The following is a 23705-nucleotide window of genomic DNA, read 5'->3' on the forward strand; positions in this document are numbered from 1 at the left end:
ACTTCAGCCTGGCCCGAGTAAGAGTGGTGAAATCACACTGGAGTTGCCGTGTCCACACGGGCACTGCACTCACTTGTGGGTGATGCTGAAACTTCGGGGGACCTACCCCATGGTCCTTGGCGCTGCACTAAGCTGAGCCGCTCTGTGAACTCCTCCCCAGCGAGCTGTGGGGGGAATCGTCTGTCCTTCCCGGGCACAGGGAGGGAATTGTGGAAAGGGGCGAGAGGAGCAGCTGCACTCGAGTAGCCCTGGCCTGTGTCCACACTGCCGAGTGGCTGCGTTAGCAGGTGACGCTCTGTGCTCCCAGGGGTGGTAGCCTGTGTCCCTCTCTGGCCAGCCCTGCTTTTGGGTGATGTTGGTGGCTGGGACTCAAGTTCGGGGCCACAGGGATAACGTGGCAGTGTATTCTAGCCGCAGTCAGCAGCGGTGCAATGCCCCTAGCACAGCCAGCCTCAGGCAGCCTTCCCACCGCAGGCTTTCCTGACAGTGGCAGGGACACCTGAACACCGCTCCTGCCAGCACAGCTGCCCCACGAGTCGAGTCGCAGAGCCTGTCCGACAGCAGCTGCTGGAAGTGCAACGGAGAATGAGCCGAGCTATAGCCCCGGAGCAGGACCGCAGCAGGATTCCCCTCAGGCCCAGACGGCCAGGTTTAGCATAGACAGTGATGCAGGGCCAGCTCCTGCCATGCTTCCTCGGGCAACGCTCTCTGCAGCCCGTCCTGGGACTGCTTGTGAACTGAGAGTGATTTCTGCCTGGCTCAGGACGGCAGGACTTGGGGAATGTAAGGCATCCCCCAGCGGGTTCCAGTCTAGACCCACAGAACAGTTCCTTCTCGAGCTTGAGGAGTGGCTGGGGGGGCTTTGACCGCCTCACCCTACTAATGAGGTGCTTAGCTACATGCTGCCCCCCCCCCCCCGGCCCTCTCGCTGTCACTAAGCGAGAGTGACCTGGTCCCGTTCCCTCGGCCTTTGCATGGCCAGCTCTCTGCTCTGTGCTGGGCGCGGGCGGGCCCCTGACGAGCCAAGCTCAGGGTTGGAGCAGAAAGAAATGAGACTGATGCAGTCTGGGGTCAGAAGAAAAGCAAACGGCTAACGAGCTGAGGACACAAAGGCTCGTTAACGCAGCATGCAGCACAACCCGGAACCCACCTGTCCCCGCAGCGTTAGGTCCAGAGCCTTTCCCAGCCCCGTTCTCCAGAGTCGTCTCCTTCTCTTCATGCCCTCCAGAGCGATACCCAGGTCCCCTCAGCGGCTGCGACAGGGGCCGTGTGGCTACCCCACAGCCATGCTCTGAGCCGATGCCTTGGGGTTTTTTGCCATGACAACATGGTGCCGCTCATGTGAAGTGGCACATTTTGGGGAGCCCAGTGGGCGAGGCCAGGGGAGCAGGCGCCGTTGCTTTCAGCTTGTTCTAAGCCTGTGTCAGCACAAATGACGCCTTTTGAAAGCAAAGGAAATCAATGAAACTCCCCCGCTTCATGTAAATGAAACCTGGCTTTCGCCGCTCCCATGCTTTCGAAATGGGGGCTTTTGCCGCAGATAACCCACGCTACTGGGAAGTCGGGAGCCAGATGTGCTCGTAGGCTGACATAGAGCAATGACAGAAGGGCTCTGGAACAGCTCATGTGCGGAAATCTCCCCTCTGCACCCCGCTCCCTCCCGAGTTCAGTCTCACTGCATCCCCAGACCCCAGGACAGTGATGGAAAGTGCCCTTCGCTGCTACCACCACCCGGGCAAACCCTGTCTGTGCCCTTACAGCCTCCTGGAAGAGAGCAATTCGGGCTGTCACGTTTATCGACTCAAATTCTCACCAGCCAAGACCTGGGCCTTGGCGGTACCTGACTAGGCTGCCGAAGGAGGCTACTGGGGTAACCTGGAGATCATAGGGACCCCCTTACCTGGGGCGGTCTGTGCTTTCCACCCTTCGCAGCTCAGAGCTTCCTGTGTCTGGCTGAGCTCAATATGCGGAGACTCTGCCTTCCAGCTAGGCCCCTTCCTGCTCTCTGTGGCTATCTTAGGGCCCGCTGCTGGGAGGTGCCAGGTGCCCACGGTGGAGCGGTGGGCCTAGGTGTCTCACCAGCATCTCAGCATCTCACCAGCCCAGACACGTGGTGCCCGGACGCAAGGAGAACATGGAACAAGATGTCACTCTGTGCCTCAGAGTGGGACGGGCGGGTCCTTGATTCCAGGCTTGGCCACATGAGAAAATGGCACCGGTATCCCCTGAGTCGGCTTTTAAACTGATCCAGTGAAGCCGGTGCCAAAGGCACCATTTGGCTTCTTTTGGCTTAGTGACACTGGTCCTGACGGACTGGAGTGAACTGCAGCAAGCCTTCTACTGAACTAGCTGCGTTCACACTGCCCTTTGCACCGGTCTGCCTGGATCAGGTTAAATTCACACCTCCCTTTATCCATGTGCTGCTGTCTCAGGTGGATGAGCCCTCAGAGATGGAACAGCCCGGCTAGGTCCTCTGCAGCCCATTGGTGCAGGGCAGGACTGGTCTGTTTTTCAGTCTGCTTTCAGAAGTCCTCACTGGCAGGGCTTCTGTCCCTTCCCTACAGCTCTCTAGATTCCCTGCCAGGCTCAACTCAAGGGTGTCTAGTCCTCACTGGTCCTTCCCCAGCCTTCCAGGCAGGCACTGCTTTGCCAGCCATGGCTGCAAGCGGTGCCCCTAGAAGGCCTGTAAGCCACCGTCTAGATCAGTGAGGTGAGGGAGTCAGTTGAGCCCCTCCTGCTTGTTAATCTCTTGACCATTTTAAGCAGAGAAGCAACTGGCGGCCGTTTTGTCCCGTGGTTAGAACACGGCGCTGTGAGGCTATAAGCTCAGCTGAGCCCCCGGCTCACCCAACACATGACCTCTGGCAAGTGCCATGTCACTTGTCCTTGTTGAACCTCATCAGATTTCTTTTGGCTCAATCCTCCAATTTGTCTAGGTCACTCTGGACGCTATCCCGACCCTCCAACATATCTACCTCTCCCCCCAGCTTAGTGTCATTGTGAACTTGCTGAGGGTGCAATCCACGCCATCCTCCAGATCATTAATGAAGATGTTGAACAAAAGCGGCCCCAGGACCAACCCTTGGGGCACTCCACTTGACACCGGCTGCCAACTAGACATGGAGCCATTGATCACTACCCGTTGAGTCCGACAACCTAGCCAGCTTTCTATCCACCTTATAGTCCATTCATCCAGCCCATACTTCTTTAACTTGCTGGCAAGAATGCTGTGGGAGACAATATCAAAAGCTTTGCTAAAGTCAAGGAATATCATGTCCACCGCTTTCCCCACATCCACAGAGCCAGTTACTTCATCACAGAAGGCAATCAGATTGGTCAGGCATGACTCAAGTTGATCTTTTCCAGAAAGTCCCTTCTGCAAAGGCCCAGAGCCAGGTCTAGATCCTGCCCAGGGCCAGGGGAGACCTAGGAGCACCACGTCCACCCCAGACACCCCAGGGGCGAGCGCAAGCACTGAAGGGGCCCAATCCACATCCCCCTGAAGCCAGGCCCAATCTGAAAACCGAGGGTTATTGCCCTAAGGGTCCTGCAGGCAGAGCCTTCGCGGCTGCCCCACCAGCATGAGCAGCCCCATCACCTGCGCTCTCCAGCCAGGGCCATCACTCTGACAAAACGTTCTCGTTACAGTGGGTTGTCCTTGAGCTGGCAGGTCCTCGCAGATCCCCACACAGCCAGGCCTGCCCTAGGAGAATTAGGCATCTCCTTTCACAATTGTACTCCACAACTTTGGTCCCCCTGCGGCTGGACACATGAACACACATGGCTAATCTGGTATCGGGGATGAAACTAGACCGCTTTTGTTCCATCGCGAGACAGGTGGAGCAGCCTCCTCCCACCATGCCTCCGCGGAGGAGGGCTCCACCCGCTGGGTGCGCTCGGGAACGCGAGTCATTTCACCATGAGACAACAGAACTCCAGAACCACTAGGCCCAGGAGTTTGCATCTCACTTTGCCAGATTTATTTAATATTAACTATGGAGCCTTGATTAAATCAGTTTTGCAAGGACGACATGGACTCACTTTCTTCTAGTCTGCTAATTCCAGAGGTCCCATTCCTCCTTGTTTCCTCATTGTCTTCCGACAAATAACCCTCAGTAACTCAGTGTGTTAGAGATGGGCCAGACTATGAACCCAAACACCTCCAAGGGGGATCCAATCCAAATTTTACAGTCGGACCCGCTTCAGACTGATGCACTCCTATGGGGATAAATGTAAGTCAAAAACCCAACAGCCACTGGAGAGACCTAGCGACCAGTGCACTGGACTGGGAGCCAGGAGATCTGGGTCTATTCCCAGTCTGCCAATAACCCCCTCTCACCTTTCGTGTGTCTTGGCTATTTAGATGGTGAGCTCTTTGGGGGAATCTCACTGTGTCTTTGTACAGGGGCCCTGATCTCAGTCTGGTGCCTCTAAGGCGACGGTAACACAAATAACTAATAACCACACCCTCATTCTCTGCCATCAATTCAGCAGTGTCAGCTAGCGTCCTGGCTGTTGCTTTCCAGTGAGAAGACAGTTTGGGGAGAAAACCGAAATCATTTTAATTCTTTTTTTTTAAAAAAAATCCCTGTTTTACAAGCCTTCATTCGCTATTGTTTATGTAAACAGGTAAATTGTTTCGTATCTCAATTAAAAACATCTGCCACATAAATGAATACCAATTAACTCCTCCTGTTTTTAATTACTCTGTTAATTACACACAGGCAGCAGAAAGGATGGCATGGGAATAGGGGAAGCGTGATGCACACGCCCTCCCCCCTTCCCCCTCTGCTCCCCTCCCCACCTTGCTCTTGGCAAGGATCCGAAATATGCCCAGATAATGATGGATTAAGGTGGCTGGTGAAAACCATGGCTCGTAGCCAGCTCTGGGGATTTCGGCTCACTTCACAGCCGCTATGTGGAGGCCTCACCTCCTGGCCAGGGTCTCGCAGGGAGTGGGTTCACCTTGGAGAGCCATTCCCCTGCTGCATGCACGCTTACCCCCCTACACGTGTGTCCCCCTCAACCCGAAGCTGGCCCTGCCCACCAGAGGGCAGTCCAGGGCGGGACGCCCGCCTCCCTCCCCGCCAGCCGGCTCACCATAAGGCTTCCCCAAGCCTGATTAAAAGGGACTTAGCTCCAGCCCCCAGGAGCCCAGTATATGGAGCAGGCGAACCTCGGCAGGTGACTCCCTGGGTGATGCGGACTAAGAGGCAGCATACCTGGGAACCCCCTGGCCAGGGGGGCGAGGGGGTAGGTGAGGGGGTGGGAAATGGGCTGCCAAGTCTAGCTGTGCTGTTGGATTGCGCTGGGTGCTCTGACTTACGCCCCAGACCCTGGCTGGGTCTCTGCTCCAGGAGGACCCACTGCCCCTGCATGAACACAGGGACTCTGTAGTCAAGGGCCCTCGCACCCCTATCCGGGAGAGCAAAGAGCATCTGTGAGGGGCAGTGGAATTCCTCTCAGCCCCAGCTCCTCCCTACAGTGCGGCTCTCCCTGCCCACGGGGACAGCACACCCACACAGCCAGGGCTAATTGTGGCTTTTAAGCTGCAGCTCCACATTGCCAATGGCGGGGAGGGTGCAGGAGGTTGCCCCCCCTCCTCCCCAGTGCATCAGCCCCACCCTGCGGTCTAGGCAGAGGGAGCGGCTAGGTAACCATGTTCACTACCCAGGATCTCTCACAATCGAAGTATCGGAGACAAGGAGCAGGCGGGCCGCTGCTGAGAAAGCCCAGAGGAGAATACCTCAGGGTCTATAGTTCAGGCTATGTGATAGTGACCCGCTTCTTGGGGGTCTCAGGAAGAAATCAGCACCTAGGCTGATCCGAGGTCAGGGAGCCGTGTGGAAAGAGGCGCAGAGCAAGACCATGGCGGTGGAAGGGACCCCGAGGCTGGCACAACGGGGGAAGTGTCTCCGTCTTGTTCTTTGCAGTGCTGCTGTCCCAGGAACTGTTTTTAAGGCTTGGAGTGTGGACAGTTCCTCAGCCTGGTAATGGACACTGCCCCGGAGAGAGTCATCCATACAGATGCATCTTCAGCACAGCAACCCTCACGGCCCAACCCTACATGCCGCTGGGCTTAGGATGTTAGACAGTCAAAGCGGGTGGATGGTTCCAGCAGGAAACGGATGCAGGGCGGTCACCCCAGACATGAAGAGCTGAATTATTAAGGGCGGCTGGGACCACAGCGTGCTCTATCGTTACGTTATGCCACGGAGAACAGCGGCTCTGCGGCTCCCCCCGAAATACGCCTCCTACCTCTGCTTTGTCAATGCAAGGGCCTGAGGATAAGGGGCGGGGAAGTGAGTGGTAAAGGCATCACACCTGGGAACATCGGCTCTGAGTTTGCCCCAGCAGCAGGGAGATGCTACGATGAGTACAGTCATGCCGAGAGCGGGCTGGGGTTTCCTCCGACACCCAGAGTGCAGGCCTGTGGAAGGGGAGCGGTGTTTCCGCCTGCAAATGTCGTCAGCAGGATGCCTGCAGAGAGAAATCATTGGGCCTTTGCCCCACAGACCTAGAGGTGGTTATGGGGGCAGGGCGAAGGGGACTTGACTTTGCCTGCTCACCTCAACATATTCATTGTGGACCAAATGCATCCCTGGTGTAACTGCACCAAAGGTGGTGGGGGTGCACCAGGGATGCATTTGGCCCCAGGAAAGTGTTTTTTTAGCTGCACGCGGGTGTGAATTCCTCCCAGTAGGCCCCTCCTTCCACCACCCTCAAGGGCTTTTGGCTGCGGGGCGTTTATTGCACCGTTCAGACCAGGCCTGCCTGTAATCGAGGCCTACACTCGAATTGCTAAGCGATCCCTCGTGCTGCTGGCTGATTGGGACTAGACTCTCCTAATCCTCCTCCCTCTGCATCACCGTTGTGGGAAGCTTTCCAAGCAAGCAGATGGGGCAGCAGAGCAGCCGCAGCGGGGAGCGGGTTTCCTTACAGGACACATTTTACAAGGGAGTATTTTGTGCATTTCAGCCTGGCCTATAAAACCACCTCGGGTCCAACCTGGGGATTGCACTTTGGAGCATGTGAGTCTACAAGGTCTTGCAGGGGGGTTCGAGCCAGTTTGGCAGGAATGGGGGGAGCTGAGCAGTTACTCTGTCTCTCACGGACGGATGTAGGAATTGCCATATCAGTTCAGACCACGGGTCCCTGCTTCAGCAGAAGGTGCAGCAACCCCAGAGTGGACTCATCTGGAGTACTCTGCCCACAAGGGAATTTTGTTCCCAAGCTCCACGGGTGCCCAGCACCTCTGACAACCAGGCCCAACGGGTCTTCCCGCTGGACGTTCACAAGCAGCTTTCACCAAGCTTGGCCTAAGCGATTGTCCTCGCCACCGGTGCCAGCCACTGGCCCATCCTGTCAGCTGTTACCTGGAAACCGGACTGAGACGCTGTGTCACTTCCTGGAGGAACAGGTGGGCAGCTTAGTGCTTAATGATGGAGTCACATGACAAAAGACACACACAACCCCTCGTGCTATTTACCAGCTGTCTGGCGCTCCTGGATCTTAAACATACTCACTAAACACTGCGAGTAAACAGAGCAACGGGATCCGGCCGTACATGCCTGGAGCACGGCAGGCCCCCCGAGCATGTTCTGACACGCCTGCTTGGCGGTCATCTGCTGCGGGGGGCAGCAGTCCTTTTGGGGGCTTGGCAAGTAGCATGAGTCCTGACACCAGGTGGCAACACAAAAACCCACCCAGCCTTTGCCCTCTCTCGGGACTGGGGCCCCGTTGTGCCATAAACAAAGACCTAGGGCCTGATCCTCCGCCACTGAAGTCAACAGGAGTTTTGTCATTGCCTTCAGCAGGAGCAGGGTCAGATGCCCGGCTCCTGCCCTACCCAAGAAGACAAGTGACATATGGAGGGTGGGGAGGAGTGAGAGCCAATCAGATACAACGATGCACCATTTTTACAGCCATAGATGCACAAATACAAATTCCTCTTGGTTATTATGAATACACAAAGTGTCAGCTCTCCCCATCTGTTCCTCTGAGCAGCCGTCATAAATCCGCCAATTTTCTACAGGCCTCGCAGCAGAGGGGGGTCACTCCTCCAGCCTTGCTAGAATGCTCTGTTCTTATTTCTATTGTGGCCACATTTTCAAAGGTATTTTGGTGCCTAAAGACCTTTGATCTGGCCCCTAGAGACCCCAGTTCGGGATCGGGGCCCTGTCGTGCTAGGCACTATACACACACAATGCCAGAGCCAGTTCCCACCCCGAAGAGCTTGCAGTCTAGGCTGGTAACAGGCTTGACCCTGACTTCAAAGGCCCCACTGAAATCAATAGGAATGTGTTGGCTAAATATCCTGGATGGTGGTGGGGAGAGACATTGGCATCATCTCGAACAATTCCCAGCCTCAGCAGAGCAGGGAGCCCAGCGGGAGCGACTGTGAGACACCTGCCACAGTGATGCTAAGAGAGTCCTGGAGGCCACAGAAATGAGAAGCTTCCGTGGAGACAGGACGGGAGGGTGACAGAGTTTACATGGCTGCCTCCGAGGCCAAATCCCACTCGCTTGACATGCACCATTGATCGCTACCGGAGTGCTGGCACGAGGCAGGGGTGACCCATGGACTTTCCTTGCAACTGTTGGTTCCCCTCCTCTTGGTTTCTGATCTGCTGGGCTCTGAGAAGCGTCCTCAGTTGTTATGATCAGGATTTATTATCTGTATTACCATAGCGCCTAGGAGATCTAGTCGTGGGCCAGGACCCACTGGTGCTAGGAGCTGTACAAACACAGAACCAAAGACAGTCTCTTCCCCAATACATGTCATTCCCGTAACAAGGAGGGATTTGAAGGAAGAGGAGGAGGGAGCTTTGTAGATGTTCATAAGGGGCAGCCTGGGAGAAAGCAGGAAAATGGAACAAGCAGGTGCTGGAGGCTGGTTGAATGGGCCAGCTGGAGGTGGGAGTTGATATTTTGATACCAACTGTGAGATGACAGGTAAGGTGGGGCTAGGCTGGGAAGAGCCTTCACAGCAAAGACAGGCAGCTTCTGTTCGATGCAACAGAGCAGGGGGAGCCGGTGGAGGGATTAGAAGAGAGGGGTGACATACTCAAAGCCATGGGCTCGGAGAACAATCTTTGCAGCAGCATTCTGAATGGGTCCGAGCAAGGCAAGGCTGCATTTGTCAAGGCCAGAGAAAAGGATGTTGCAGAAATTGTGATGATGAGACCCCGGATGCCAGTTTGAACTGCATGGGTGGATAGGAAAGGCCGTATGCAGAGATATTTTGCAGAATGAATTGGCGAGATTTAGATATTGCCTAGGTGGGAAGACCTAGAGAGAGGTCTGAATCAAAGCTGATGCCCAGATGAGGAGCAGCATGGTAGTGTTGTCCCCAGCGATCAAGAAAGGAAGATGCGGGGGAGGGAAGTTTAGGAGCTCTGTTTTAGCCATGTTGGACTTGAGCTGACGCTAGACATCCATGCGGAGACGTCGGAGAGACAGGCTGAGATCCTGGTTTGGACAGAAGGAGACGGGTCTGGAGCCGAATAGATCTGTGAGCCATCAGCACAGAGGTGGAGGTTGAATTTGTGTTTGCAGATGGGATACCCCAGAGATACAGTGCAGAGGGACAAGAGGAGGGATCCAGGGACAGAACCCTGTGAAACCCCTACAGAAAGCTGGAAGAGGGAGGAGGTGGATCCTCTGAAGGACACGCTGAAGGAACGATTAGAGAGGCAGGTGGAGAACCAGGAGAGGCCAGTGTCACAGAAGCCAAGGGAGGACAGGATTTCTAGAAGTAAAGCACGACTGGCTGTGTTGGAGGCAGCTGCCAGGTGAAGGAGGATGCGGCTGGAGAACCGGTACTGGGCTTGGACTCATTAGAGACCTCGGCAAGAGCTGTTTCTGGGGAGTGCAAGGGGCGGAAGCTGGACTGGAGAGGGTCTCAGCTGAAATTAGAGAAGAGGGACTCCAGCCAGCAATTACAGAAAGCGCGTTCAATGAGCTTAGAGCTGAGCCAGAGAAGGGAGATGGGGAATGGCTGGAGAGGCCAGCGGGGTCAAGGTCGGGTGTTTTAAGATGGGGGAGACGAAAGCCTGGTGGTATTCTGAGGGAGAAGAGCCAGAAGAGAGTGAGAAGCTAAGGAGAGTAAGGCAGGGGATGAGAGACGGTGGGGGGAGTTCAGGAGAGGAGGAGAGAGTCGAAGGAGGGGAAGGCTGCCCAGCGGAGGGGGAAGATCATGTCGTGTTTTGTCCATTTTCTCTTGGAAGAAGCTGGCGAGCTTGTGTGCAGAGAGAGCAGTGGAGGAAGGCAGTGGAGAGGGTATGAGAAGTGACTGGAAGGCGGAGAAGTAGGAGTTGGTTAGCCAGGAAGATGCCAGAACTATAGAGTTCTCTCGAGGCCTAATGAGCGGGAGCGCCATGTGAGCTCGTTTACAGGATAGGCCCCGAAGTATGCAAATTGCCAAACTTTAGTCACATTCTATAGAACGGCAGGGCCCGATTCTGACCCTATTGATGGCAGTAACCAAGCTCCTATTGACTTCAAGAGGGGCAGAATCCAGGCTGCTGATGGCACATGGGCTGTTGGATTCTCTGGTGTTCTCTTTTTCAAAATCCTGTGTTCAATTTTAACACATTTTTGTCTGTGTGAGATTTAATAAAATAACGGGGGCGGGGAGGAATCAACAGGAATTTTGCAAACTTAACAGGAAGTCCCTTGCATGCTTTCTGGAAGCATTTGCTGTGCATCTTCCAAAGGAAAGTGGTGGGTACATAAAGGTGTGGCTGCTATCCAATTGACTATCCATACTGAAAACAAGATGGGCCCTTTCTGTCGAGAGCACCCTGAGTGGGGTGAGGGGTCAGGCATGGGAAAGTCTCCGGCAGGAGTTTTCACTAGCCATATTAAAGGCCTGATTCTGCAATTGAAAAACTCCTCCTGCCATCCGTAGGGGTAGGCTTGGTCTTTGAACATTCAGGGTCAGATTCTCATTTACACTGAGGCCTCTTTGCCCCACTCTGGCAGTGTAAAGACAGCATAAATGACATTCACATTCACTGTAAGGACCATTTTCACTGCCAAATTAATGTAAAGGGTCCCTAGTGTAAAAGAGAATTCAGGCCTGAGGCGTTCATTCAAAGACGCCTCTCTCTTCTTTGCCCCATTGCTCAGCGGAGACATTATTGATCTCGCTGTCATGCAGACATAAGAACCTGGAGGCCGGGAGCTTTGCCTCCATGTGATTGAAAGCAATGGGACAGACAGCGGGTGGTACCTATTCTTAGCTGAAAGCGTGGGTCTGCCCTGCAGAATTCCCCGGTAAACATGGCCGAGAGATACTCGGCAGAACTGACCCTGGGCGGATTCCAAATCAGAGCAGCTCACTTGAGTGACCAAAATAAGTTGTTTAAGTTCTCATAAGCCCTGCAGAGCCAACACAGCTGTGAGAGGGAGCCAGGGACGGTCTGGCCCAGTCTCTCCCATGGAAATCAGCTGGAATGAGGTGTCTAAATGCCTTTTGAGGATCTGGCCCTTTCTTCTCATGCATCATCAACAGCGCAGCCATCTGATGTTCCAGTCGCAGGGGCACGTTCCCTCAGGGACGTCAGTGCAGCCTGCGCTGAAGACAGTCAGTTGCACCGACGGCCTGGTATTCCCCACTGCCCAGCACAGGGCTGGCCATGCACAACAAGTGATCCTCAGTGGGGCTGCCCAGAGGTCACAGAATTTGGCTGATCGATCATTATTCCACGGATGACGTGCAAGGTGGAAAGAACCCACAGATCCCAGAGACAGCGTCCAGCACTGGCAGCTAAAAGCAGCGATTGTTACAGATAAACTGAGCCCCTCTAGTCTGGGGGCACTAGCAGACAATCACCCGAGAGCCCCCCATGGTGTCCTTATTACAGTCACTTATAAGAACAGAACTGCACGCTGGGACTGATCCTGTACCGCTGGAATCAGTGGGAGCTTGGCCATCGACTTACATGGGTGCAGGTCCAGGCCCTTAGGGGATGCTAAGAAGTAATAAGCGATATTTCAGGGGAGACACACTTGTGCCCACAGTGCCTCTCCTCTCTCGGCGTCTCGTGCAGATGCCTGTTTGGAGGGCCCCTCAGGACTCTGAAATCCAGAATGCATGCCATGGGCCTGATCCTGCGTTACACCAAGGTGACTTGACAGCACTCTGGTGGTGTAAAGGGAGCGCAAATGTCAGTGTAAAGTGGCCTTCGGGTGAAGGAAAAATCAGGCCCCAGCTGCTGGAATCCAGGGTCCATGTTCCTAATCGGTCCCAGAGCCCTTGTGGGTCGCCTGGCATCAGGAATTCCCTAGAAATCAGGGCCCCCTTTTCCGCACTGCCCTGCACCCTGTGCAGTCATTTGCACCAGTGCAAAGAGCATGGCACGTGAGTGTCCAACACTACCTCGTGTTCTACACCACATTGCACTGGTGTAACTGAAGAAGCAGAACAGTGACGAACTGAGCGTCCTAATCACTCCAGAAGGAACTGTTCCAATGGCTCCTCTTAGCTCTCCCAAACTGAAATGGGAGGCAGCGGGAATGCAGCGGATGCTAACGTGTTTGCTTTGGCTTGGTGGTGGCGTTGGAGTTTGGCTTGCTTACAAAGAAGCTGTGGCAGAGGAATAAGGGCTTGGTTCTTTCGGAGGACCTGCTGCTGCTCCTGCTGCAGAGTCCCGTGGGAGTTTTGCCATGGGCGGCCATGGAGTGGGAGCAGGATCAGGCCCCACCTCCGCAGCAGTTGCTTGCTGCAAACTGCAAACGCACTCGTCTGAAAACACACCGCTGCTTTTTAGCTCATCAGAGCAATTAGACGGAGACAAAATTCTCATTTATCATGTCTGATAAACACTGAAATGTGACAACAGTCTAATGCGCGTGTTGCTGGTTTCCCCCAATAGCCATGTTTTGTGCTGGCTGGAACGCTGGTGATGGCCCGTCACACTGGACTGGAATCCCAACTGCAAACATGACGGCATTTCTCACAGTCGCAGCCTGTCCACTTCCAGAACGGCTGTTTCCTGTCCTATTAGGCAGCCCTTTATTCTCTGTCTAGTTCACTAACAATCCATTGACCTCCATCAAATAATGCAATAACTTACATTCATGGAGCCCCTTTCATCCCAAAGGGTCTCACGGCGCTTTACAAACACCCGGACACTGGAATGTGCTTCACACGCCACAGGGTGGAACGCAGCTGCTGTCTAACAGGGCGCTGCAATGTTCTACAATGGTTTAGGACAGGAAGTGGAGAAGATGCTATATCCACGTGAAGAAACGGGGTACTTGTGGCCTTATTGGGATCCAGGAAGTGCACCTTAGAGACTAACAAGGGGAACTTGGGAAGGCTGAACATCATTACCAGAGCCAATTCACCCCTGGCCTTGTGTAGCCATTTACACTAGTGCAATCTGGTTTGGCAGCATTTTACAGGCTTTTTGCACCAGTGTAAAGTACTGCATAATGGTGCAGGAATGGTGAATGGGACCCCTGGAATGTGACTAGGACAGATAACAGGACAGTTGAAACACCACCGCATCTTTAATGAGGGCCTGTGCTTAGGATCTACATTTAATGGCCTCTTCCTCCCAAAGGATTCTACAGCACTCCCTTAATGCTATTTCTGTGGCCCTGGCTCCACACGGTCTGAGAGAGAAGAGTGCCATCTACCAACACACTGACTCCACTTCCTTCAGCACCCTGGACTTTCCTTTGACGTTTCCCATCCATGAACTCTCCTGAGAGCTCTCCTGGTGCTCCACCTCCAAGAGGGGATTAGCTTGGAGCATGGCTCTGTCTACACTGGTGCTTTACCGCGCTGTAACTTGCTCCGCTCGGGGGAGGGGGGTGTTTTTTCACACCCCTGAGCGAGAAAGTTGCAGCGCTGTAAAGCGCCAGCGTAGCCATAGCTTTAGCGTGGGAGAGCTGCTGTGATCACAGCCACAATCATGTCCCCCGGTCCCTGTTTCCGCCTTAGGAATGTGTTGCCCCTGGCTCTCAGGGGGTACCAGGTCGGCTTTGTTTAGCTTTTCATAACCTCTGATGCACTGCAAGCTCATGGGCCGCGCTGGACAAAAGGGAGATTAGTGTTGCTCATCACCCACTCCTCCGCTTCGGGGTCTTTCCACACCACTTTGGAACATTTTTACCACCTTCTTCCTGGCTGCCAATACCACTACCTCAGGGCCCCTTTTCTTTAAGGTGGTGGGAGGCTTCCCTGATCTGAGAGCTCCTTCCCACCAGGTCTCTCTGTCCAGTGATTGGCATCCCCATGCATCTCAGTCTTCCCAGGTGCAAACGAGGGACAAAGACCCAAAACACAAGAAGTAAAAGAAGAGCAAGAATCTTAAAATGATGTGCAATGAATGTCTTGCTTGTTACATTTTTCTGTAAACTCAGTTTCACAAGCATGAGTTTTAAAATTACTTGCCTCAAAATATCAAAACACCAGAGCCCCAGAGATCAGTGTGTGTGAATACAGGTCTGGAGTGAGGCCCCCCTTTTGTAATAAAGGGCAGCAAAGGGGGGTTCTGTACATAACCCCACCAATAGCATGGTCTCCCTAGAACAGCCTTACCCCAGTTAGAAGGAGGGGAAAGAGTGCTAAAAATGCCACTAACCACAGGTAAAGAGTAAAACCTTACCTGCTGGAGGGGACATGGGCTGAGTCTGACTGGAAGCAGTGGACAGAAAAACCCTTCTCTGTACAGCAAAATTCATCTTTGTTTTCCTTCCCATTGACTCTCTGGCTCACTGTAAAGTCCCACAAATCAAAACAAAAGCAAAACTCTAACTTCTATTTTTATGTGAAGGGAAATACATTTCAAATCAAAGAGGACTTTCCTTATTTGTTTCTCAAGAGGTAAAACTCAACGCGTCCCAAGCTGACCCCCCATAAGTCATTTCCCAGCATAGCAAACCAATAGAGTATAAGTCATAAAAATGATGTATAACTTTTTTTTAAAAAACCCCGAGTTTCCATTCCCACATGTCAAGTTTCAGTAAACATCTCTCCAACTGGTACTACTCGGAGAGCTGCAGCACTGACTTCCACACACTTCCTATCCAAGATCACTGCTTCAGTTTGTTGCTGGGGGAGTTAGAGTGGTCTAGTGGTTAGAGCAAAGGACTGGGAATCAGGACTTTTCTATTCCATCCTTCGGTTCTGCCTGTGGTTTTGGAAAAGTCACTGAACTTCTTTGTCTCTTAATCGTCTCCATTGTAAATAGAAATATTGACCTCTACCTCATGGGGGGTTTGAGAACTAATGTTTGCAAAGTGCTTTGAGATCCTCGGATAAAAGAACAAAGGATTATTATTCCCCTTTAATTAAAGGCAGAATTGTTCTTGGACAGGCACTGGGAGAATACAACAGAGGGAGCATGCATAGATGTTCCTTCTAAACGAAAGGCAGACTAGACCACTGCTCAACTTAACGGACACAGTCAACTCACGTCTGACCAGAAATTAAAATGTTGTAAAAACAAGCTTTTTGTGAAAACCTAAGATCAGTAGAAAGGTTTCATCAGCTTAAAAAAGCAGAAAAAACAACAGCAAAAAGAGTTGTTTCTAATCAAATGGGCATGACCCTGCAGTATTTGAAAGGGAAATACTATGACAAGAACCTAAGGATGAAACTGACTCTAAAGAGAAGTGAAATTGACCTCACTGATTTTCATTGCCCAAGATGAGAGTAAAGTAAAATGTAAAAAAGAGCAAAGGACAATTTGGCTGTATAAAATTCTTTCCCTTTTCAGAATGTAAGGACATAAGGAAACGATCTTCTTTACAGGCATTGGTTGTCAAGCTGACAGCGATCCCTTCAACACATCTCTAGTCATTTCAGTGGCTATCCAGCACCACAATCCATTGTTGAAATAAAAACTCACAGATACTTGGTTGCAAGCTTAGACTGGGAAGGACCCAACATGCAACGCTGAATGATTTGGCGCAGTGCACTTAGCCCTCCTCAATAAACCAGTGGGACTGAACTAAGGAAATGGGGCCTTGGCTTGTCATGTTAAAAAGTCATTTGGATTCCTGGATATTGGGGGGAATATTTTGACTTGCTGTTTTTCCTTGGGCCACAACTGCTGCATCAGAACCAAATGTGCCGTTAAGACACACTGGACAGACTGCTGAGCAGGAAGACTGGATACTCCGGAAGACAAATCTTTAATGAAATTCTGCAAGACCGGGGCACTGAATGGAAAACACGGGACAGAATCTTACACTGGTTAATTACTATTATGGTCAGAAGCATGTTAAGGCAAATTTAGATAGCTGGATTCCTCCTAAGCAGCCCTTGTTTTAAAACCTACATCAAATTGTTTTGTAGCATATATACACGTATCTCAATTAGCCCTAGGTTTCTTCCTTATGACTCAGAAAGTCTCCTGAGAAGAATTATGCATCTCCTCACCACTAAGGCTAAATCAATCAATCTGCCACTCTGAAAGTCTGATGTGGAGCTGATGGTTTCTTATGCCTCTGAGCTGGCTCGCTGCTCTTGCAGCCACTCGTGCAGGGAGGAAAATGACTTCTTCCAGTCGTGCAGAAAGGGAAAATTTGTGAAGCAAAAATGGGAGAGATTTGCTGCAGGTGGGCACAAAACGAGGCCACCTCCCTGTGGAACTGGTGGCCGCGTCAGATTATGGAGCGTTCAGACACCAGCACAGTCCCCTCATTGCAGACACCCCAGGGCTTCGGGAAAGCATCCACGCAGGACACTACACTTTGCAAAGGAGAGAACATGGACCTGCGCTCTCAGCCCAGGACTGGCTTCTGTTCCAGGGCAGAAGAAAAGGGCAATACCAAACCCTGCAGTCCTTCCTCAGGCACAATTTCTCCAGACATCAGTTGGAGACTTGCCTGAGTGAGGACTGCAGCATCAGGCCCCAAAGAAGCCACTGTTCTTCGATGGTCACGGACTGACACTTTCCAGAGTGACTGCTGATATTAGGTACCTCCATGGGGGGGGGGGGGGGGGGGAGCCGTGGACTCCTTCCAGGGAGCTGATTCTCAGAAAGTGCCCAGCAGCCCCCCCTCCCCCCTTTCTGGAAACCAGGTTCTTGAACGGTTTCTAGAACTGGGCACCCCACATTTGGGCACTAGGCTCCCAGGCCTGAAGTAACATTCCCAGCCGGAGCAAAGAGCAGAAGAGCTCCATTTAAAGGGAAATGCTTCTCTCCTTTCTCTCTCCCCTCTGCACTGCATGTCTGGTGGCCCTGCTGTATAGCTGTCTGTCCCCACATGTGGCGCTCAGAGGAACCGTGGCAATTTAGACTGTAAGATCTCCAGGCCAGGGGTTGTGGCTTTGCTCTGTTTGTACAGCACCCGGCACAAGGGGGGTGGGCCCTGCCTGGGGCTTTGGGGCACTGCCCTAAAATAAAGATGGACTGCTGCTGGGAGTAATAAAGGTTCCCCCGGGCACGGCCACGTTAAACGCTGTCTCAGGTACTGCCCTGAACCAAGTGCTTGGTGGGGACATTGACTTCACAGCTTGGTCCTGCGGACAAAGGCATCTCACCCCCAGCTTTGCTACACATGATGCATCTCCCTGCAAGCCTCCTAGGAACCACGCTGCAGATCACTGGGCAGCACAGACCTGGCTCTTGGCAGCCTGGCAGGGGTCCCCCCCCCCCCCAAAAAAGTTCTCTCACTGGCCCTGGCTCCTTGTGGGGCCCGGCCCCCTGGCTCCACGGAAGAAACACTTGCTCTCCCCAGCTTTCCTGCCTGCGGTTTAAATTCCCAGCTAGATCCTTGGGTACCGCGCGCGTCTCTGCCCACACGCTGGCCAGGTAATCACCAGCTCCCGCTGAGTGTCCCGCTGCCGGGCAGAGAGCACGGGGCACCGGGCGAGGAGAACCCCAGGGGTTTGGGACAGGCGCCCACGAGCTCCGGGCCAGCTGGAGCGGGAATCAAGCCAGCTGCGTGGCCGTGGAGCGCCTCTGTCTGTCCGCAAGCAAGGCCAGCTCCCAGCCCCTTCACCGGCTGTATCCCCCTCCATCCCCCGCCGCCACAGGCATCCGCCAGCCGGGATGTGAGCCCTGCACCACGCGGGGACGGGGACACGGGCAAGAGCCTTCCTGCTTTCCCCGAATTGCCTAACGAGCCCAAGCCTCTGCCGGGGGCGGGATCCCGCCTGCACACGCAGCCCTAGAAGGATCGCTCCCTGCCTTTGTCTGCAGGGGGGGGTAAGGCCCCCATTTGGGGCTCAGCGGGACTGGACCGTGTCTGCCTGGAAGGAAAGTTTAAAGAGCCTGCGTCCTCCGCCCCTGCCCCCGCAGCCCCTCCTGCAGGAGCCCGCACCTGGAGGGCAAGCCGCCGGGGAGCGCTCCCACGGCCGGGGGAGGGCTGGCAGCCAGGGATGCCCCCGCACGCCAGTCCCAGGGCACTTCCACGCGCGCGGTCCCCGTGGGGAGGAGAGGGACTTACTGGCCGGAGGTCGGGAAGGAGCCGTGAGGTAATTTCACACGCCCGGGAGACAGCCGGGGTCCAGGGGCGGCGGGTCCGCGGCTCGGCTCTCTAGCAAAACCCAAAGGGAGTTAATCCAAGCGGGCTGCGGCGTCTGGCAGGGGGCTGCGCCCTTGTTCCCATGCCCCGGGCACCTGCCCGAGCCGTCCTGAGGGGCCGGGCGCGCCCCTCTCCCGGGCGCGCTGCGCTCCGCGCCGGGCGCTCTCCTCCCCCGGGGAGCGCGGTCCTCAGGCTCTGCGCCCCTTCTGCGCGCTGCCCCGGCGCAGTCCGGCCGCCGCTGGCCCCGCGGCTCTTCACCAGCCGAGCCAGAGGAGGGGAAAGGAAGCGCCGGGCGCTGCGCTGCGCGGGGCCCGGGTTCTTTGGTACGTGGCGGTGGCGGCGCCGGCCGCCGTCCCCCCGGGGCGCGCTTCACCTCCTGCCCGCCGGCTGCCCGGGCAGACCCCCCGCTCTCGCCTGGTTTCGCATTTTCTCTCGGGCCCCTTCACGCCCGTCGGGGCTCATCCCTCCGGCGGGGGGCCATGGGGCGAGGGGGAGAGGAGACCTCACGGCCAGGGAGCCCCAGGGCGCACGGGGGGGCTGCTCTTTGCGGCGATCTTCTCCGCCCCTCTTGTTCAGCCCGTTGGCTCGCCGGCTCCGTCTCTCTCCAGCCCGGGGGACTCTGCTAGCGCCGCCGCCTCCTCCGCTCGCCGCTGCCCAGTGCCATCTGGGGCGGGCTCCGCCGGGCAATCTCCCTCGGACAACTTCTGCGAGCTGTCAGGCTGCCCAGCCGCCGCCTCCTGCTCCTCCTCCGGCGGCGCCAGGCGCTCCGCAGCCGGCTCTCGGTGCCCTTCTGCCCGCCACCTCCCCTTCGGGCAGCTCTCTGCAAACTCCGTGCCCCGAAAGCGCCGGGTGGGGGTGCGGGAGCGGGTCTGCCAAGCCCGGATGCGCCTTGCCCGGCGGCAGCCCCCGGCGGTCTCCGAGGGGTTCCGGCTGCGGGGGGGGGGGGGGTCTTCACGCGTGCCCCCTTCCTTCCCCGGGGCGCCTGGAGGCGCGAGGCGATTCCGGCCCGGCCAAAGCTGCCGGTCCGGTGTGTGCGCAGGGGAAGCCCCCGGCGGGGTCCTTTAGTGCCTGGCCAGCCCCCAGCAGCCTGCCGGCTCCCGGGTCCTGCAAGGCAGAGCGGCTCGTACTTCCCGGTGCATCTCGCCTCCGCTGCTCCCTCTTCACAAAGCCCCCTTTTTGCAGGCTCTTGGCTAACTCCAGGGTCCGGTGCGCTGCACCCTCCCCCTCCCGCCGCGAGCCCAGCAGCGGTCGGCCGGCTCAGCGAGGGCTTCCTCCTGATGGTGTCCAATCGCCAGCAGCCCCCGCCGCTCCGCTCCCTGCGTCTCCTCCCGTCTGATTGAGCTCACACTCCGCGGCTTCTCACTTTGATGCGGCGCCCGGCCGCCTATGCCTGATGAAGCGGGTGGGCTGGCTGCACCTCTCAGCCTCGCCCTGCAGGGGGCGCTCCACTACTGCTGCAATCCCGGCCGGCTTCGCAGCCCATGTCACAGCGCGCACAGCCCGATTGCTGCGTTTCTTCTGGGTGGGTTTTTCTCTCGCCCCCTCTTTGGGGAAGGGCTGAGCGGGGGGTTGCAGTGTGGAAAATGCAAATCGAATTGAATGCGTTCTAGGAGAAGCAAAGCGGACCCACCATTCAGATGCACAGAGTGCAAGAATCAGCTGCCCCTGCCATCTTGCAGGGGCCCAGTGCAGGGGACTCTGTGTGTGTGTTAACATGCTCCACACCTCTCTGTTTCCTTTCTCTCTCTTTTATATTTTCCCTTTGTCTGTGGGTCTCTGTGGTTCCATTCTTCCTTCTTCTGGGCTTGCTCTGGTTTGAGTTCTTCTAACTTTATTCCCGAAAGAGGCAGCTCACCCCTTTTTGCTGCTGCCCTGATTACAAGAGGGCAGGGCCTGAGACTTTTTAAAAGAAGAGATCAGAGGGTTCAGCTGCAAAATCTCTCAGCACAGAAAACTTTTTAAATGCCCCCCGCCTTGCAGCTTGAATAGCGCGCGCGCGCACGAAGAGAATCAGTGGAAAGCTTCCCTCCCCACACACCAATTCTGCTACAGGGTTGTTGTTCCCTTCCTGCAAGGGCCAGTAGAAAAAGGAACAGCTGTTCATTTATTTCTATTAGAAATGAGCCGGGCCTCCTGTGCAACTGTTGGGCTTGTCAGGTGGCTTGCCTGTGTGCATTGTTGTGGAGCATTTGACACACGCATGGATTATTTGTATTTTGTTTTTTAATCTAATAATTCCCCAAGACCTCCTTTCTGAAGCCTCTTTAGCAGGATCCATGTCATGACACAGCAGCCCCTGCTGGAGAGGACCTGTCAAGGCAGCCATGAAGAAATGATGTTGACCAGGGTGACTTGTCCCCAAGAAAACAATGGGACTTTCATTCAGGCTTCCCACTCTGACCCAATTCAGCCTTAGAACAGAAGTGCCACCTCTCCAATGTCACTCATTTAGACCCAATTTTACTCCCATATGACATTTTACTTCCATCTGATAGTACTGCGGAAAGGGATCTGGGGGCCATAGGGGATCACAAGCGAAATATGAGTCAACAGCGTAACACTGCTGCAAAAAAAAAAAGCGAACATCATTCTGGGCTGTATTAGCAGGAGTGTTGTAAGCAAGACAAGAGAAGTAATTCTTCCGCTCTACTCAGGCCTCAACTGCAGTACTGTGTCCAGTTCTGGGCGCCACTTTTCAGGAAAGATGTGGACAATTTGAAGAAAGTCCAGAGAAGAGCCACAAGAATGAATAAAGGTCAAGAAAACATGACCCATAAGGGAACATTGAAAAAACTGGGTTTGTTTAGTCTGGAGAAGAGAAGACTGGGAGGGGACATGAGAGCAGTTTTCAAGTACATAAAAGGTTGTTACAAGGAGGAGGGAGAAAAATTATTCTCCTTAACCTCTGAGGACAGGACAAGAAGCAATGGGCTTAAATTGCAGCAAGGGAGGTATAGGTTGGACATTAGGAAAAACTTCCTGTCAGGGTGGTTAAGCACAGGCATAAATTGCCTAGGGAGGTTTTGGAGTCTCCATCATTGGGGATTTTTAAGAGCAGGTTCGACAAACACCTGTCAGGGATGGTCTAGATAATCCTTACTCCTGCCATGAGTGCAGGGGACTGGACTAGGTGACCTCTTGAGATCCTATGAGTCTATGATTCTAGACCCAATTTTACCTCCATCACCTACGTTTCCTCCACTCTGCAACAGACTGGACTTTATTTCCCTTTTTTATTGTCAGTTAGTTACATCAGAAGAGGTGAATCATGCACATTTATTACTGGAGACACCAGCTCCACATCTGGACAAGCTTCTGTTGATATTTTTGGGTGTGTCCCTTGGCTCAAGCCTGGGTTGCCTCTTTGAGGGTTAATCCTGTTCCCACCGCAGTCAGTAGGAGTTCTAGTCTTTGGCCAGCAGAGTGGTGTGTGGCAAAATGTAATCAATGTGATTTCACCATGTGAGACGATTAGGTCAAATTGTTACCTCAGGGAATCCGGAACAAGCCTCCTCACTGCCAAATGATTCCTTATTACAATGAGGTTGATAACTCTCTCCCCTTCCCCAGGAACTAACCAAAGGCCGAGCTACTGCCTTCTGCCACTGTTGTGTCCCTGCCGATATTCATCTTGCAATGGCCAAGTCTGAACAGCTCCTGGGCACCATAATTCAGACAGCCCAAGGTCTGGACAGTTACTAGATAGGTTCTCATCAGAGTTACTTGCTACGGGATGCAAACCGGTTCTGTTGATCTGTACCAAAGCTTAAATGCAAGCCAGGGCCCCGGAGAAGGAGACTGGTGGGTGCTGTGCTTGGATCACCATGGTGAACGTTCCTATGACAATGAGATGCATGTACGCAGCCGGGTCGGTCTCAGGACATTAGTGAGACAAGGTGGATGGGGTAATGTCTTCTACTGGACCAACTTCTCTCTCCCCACCAGAAGTTGGTCCAAAAAGAGAGATTCCCTCTCCCACCTGGTCTCTCCAGAGAGATGCTTGTCGGGTTCAAACCCCAGAGCTGGGTTCAGGCTGCAGAGTTTGGGGGCAGAGGCTCAGGCCTGGCTTTGACGGTCTGTGACTTGTGTTTGGAAACAAAGGGCTCGAGCCCACCAACCCTTCAGTGCACTAAGCTCATGGGGACCCTGCAGGGCTGGTCCCACAGCCTTTAATTCTGAGCTTGAAAGGAGGTGTAATTTCCGAACTCTGTGTCTCGGAGGGTGGGGTGTCCTTTCCTCTAGCTCCACCAGCCACAGAGCAGCCGCAGAGTCCCTCCCCAGCAGCTACTGCAGCCAGTTGTGTGGCCCTAGTTCCTGCCCTCCGAGGCGAGGGGGAAGGACTGCAGAATTCACGTGGTGGTGGATTCCCAGGTCCCCAACCCCTCTGGGCCTCGCCCTTACCCTGCATGAAGCATCCCCATTGACCACTCGCAGGGAGCCTGGGAAGCTGGGTTCAGCTCTCCAAGCCCTGTCTCCCGGCCAGCAGGCCCCCTGCAGCTGCAGAGAAGGGTGGAGAAGGGTTTGCCCCAAAGAAACAAATTTTTCAAAAAGCAAAGGCTGACATGAGCATAGGAAAAATGCACCCACGCACACCTGCCTTTGCACTCACAAACAGGGCTTGGTGCCTGCAGAGCCTCCTTTGCATAGACAGACACCCAGCTGGCACATGCAAATACGTGGGGTGTGGGGGTTATGTGAACACGGATTCCCCTTGCACAATTCAGACTCCGCCACCCTCCTGAACACATGTCCCTAAACATTCTGGTCTAGTACTAGATAGCAATATTTTCCTTCCGAATGGCAGCATTAGAAACTAGTTTAGGTGGCCTCCTCCCATCATCTCTTGTGTTTGGCCTCCATTGCGGAGTCAGCAAAGGCTTTATGCTGAAAATTCTTTCTCGTGGAACTAGTCCCCTTGATTTTGCTGGGCCTACTCACGTGAGTAAGCGTGTGCAGGATTGGGGCCCCGTGTGTCCGAACGGTCTGTTCTACCACCATGGTGAATTATCCCTTTTCACCCGTTCCAAAAGAGGGACCTGGCGCGAGTGAAGGTTGTCATCTCCTCCGCTGCAGAGACGTGACATTTTACCAGCACGTCGGCATTGAAAAGGCAGAAGGAAAGCTTTTGTCTGAAAAGCTAAGCAAAGCCCATGTCGTTCAGCCTAGGGAGCGTTGATAGGGAACTCTGTGCATGACCTGAATGTCTGGCT

The 23705-nt window shown here is 54.3% G+C and overlaps 1 protein-coding gene across 21 annotated transcripts in view; it reads right to left on the reverse strand.

Moving 5' to 3' along the window:
- Positions 1–23705, reverse strand: part of CBFA2T3 (CBFA2/RUNX1 partner transcriptional co-repressor 3) — a 105134-nt gene that overhangs the window by 47747 nt on the left and 33682 nt on the right. For 8 of the 21 annotated variants that reach the window (XM_037878105.2, XM_037878102.2, XM_037878108.2 and 5 more), the window contains exon 2: positions 14625–14733. The exons of 8 other annotated variants lie outside the window; for them this stretch is intronic. In XM_037878105.2, coding sequence (XP_037734033.1) covers positions 14625–14718 — 94 coding nt within the window. In that variant the 5' untranslated portion in view covers positions 14719–14733. Of the gene's footprint in view, positions 1–14624; positions 14734–18417; positions 20275–23705 lie in introns of those variants that run through there. 5 more of the 21 variants (XM_037878103.2, XM_043526563.1, XM_043526558.1 and 2 more) reach the window with 5 other exon arrangements.

Source organism: Chelonia mydas, chromosome 12 (assembly GCF_015237465.2).
Source record: "Chelonia mydas isolate rCheMyd1 chromosome 12, rCheMyd1.pri.v2, whole genome shotgun sequence".
Taxonomy (NCBI): Eukaryota; Metazoa; Chordata; order Testudines; family Cheloniidae; genus Chelonia; species Chelonia mydas.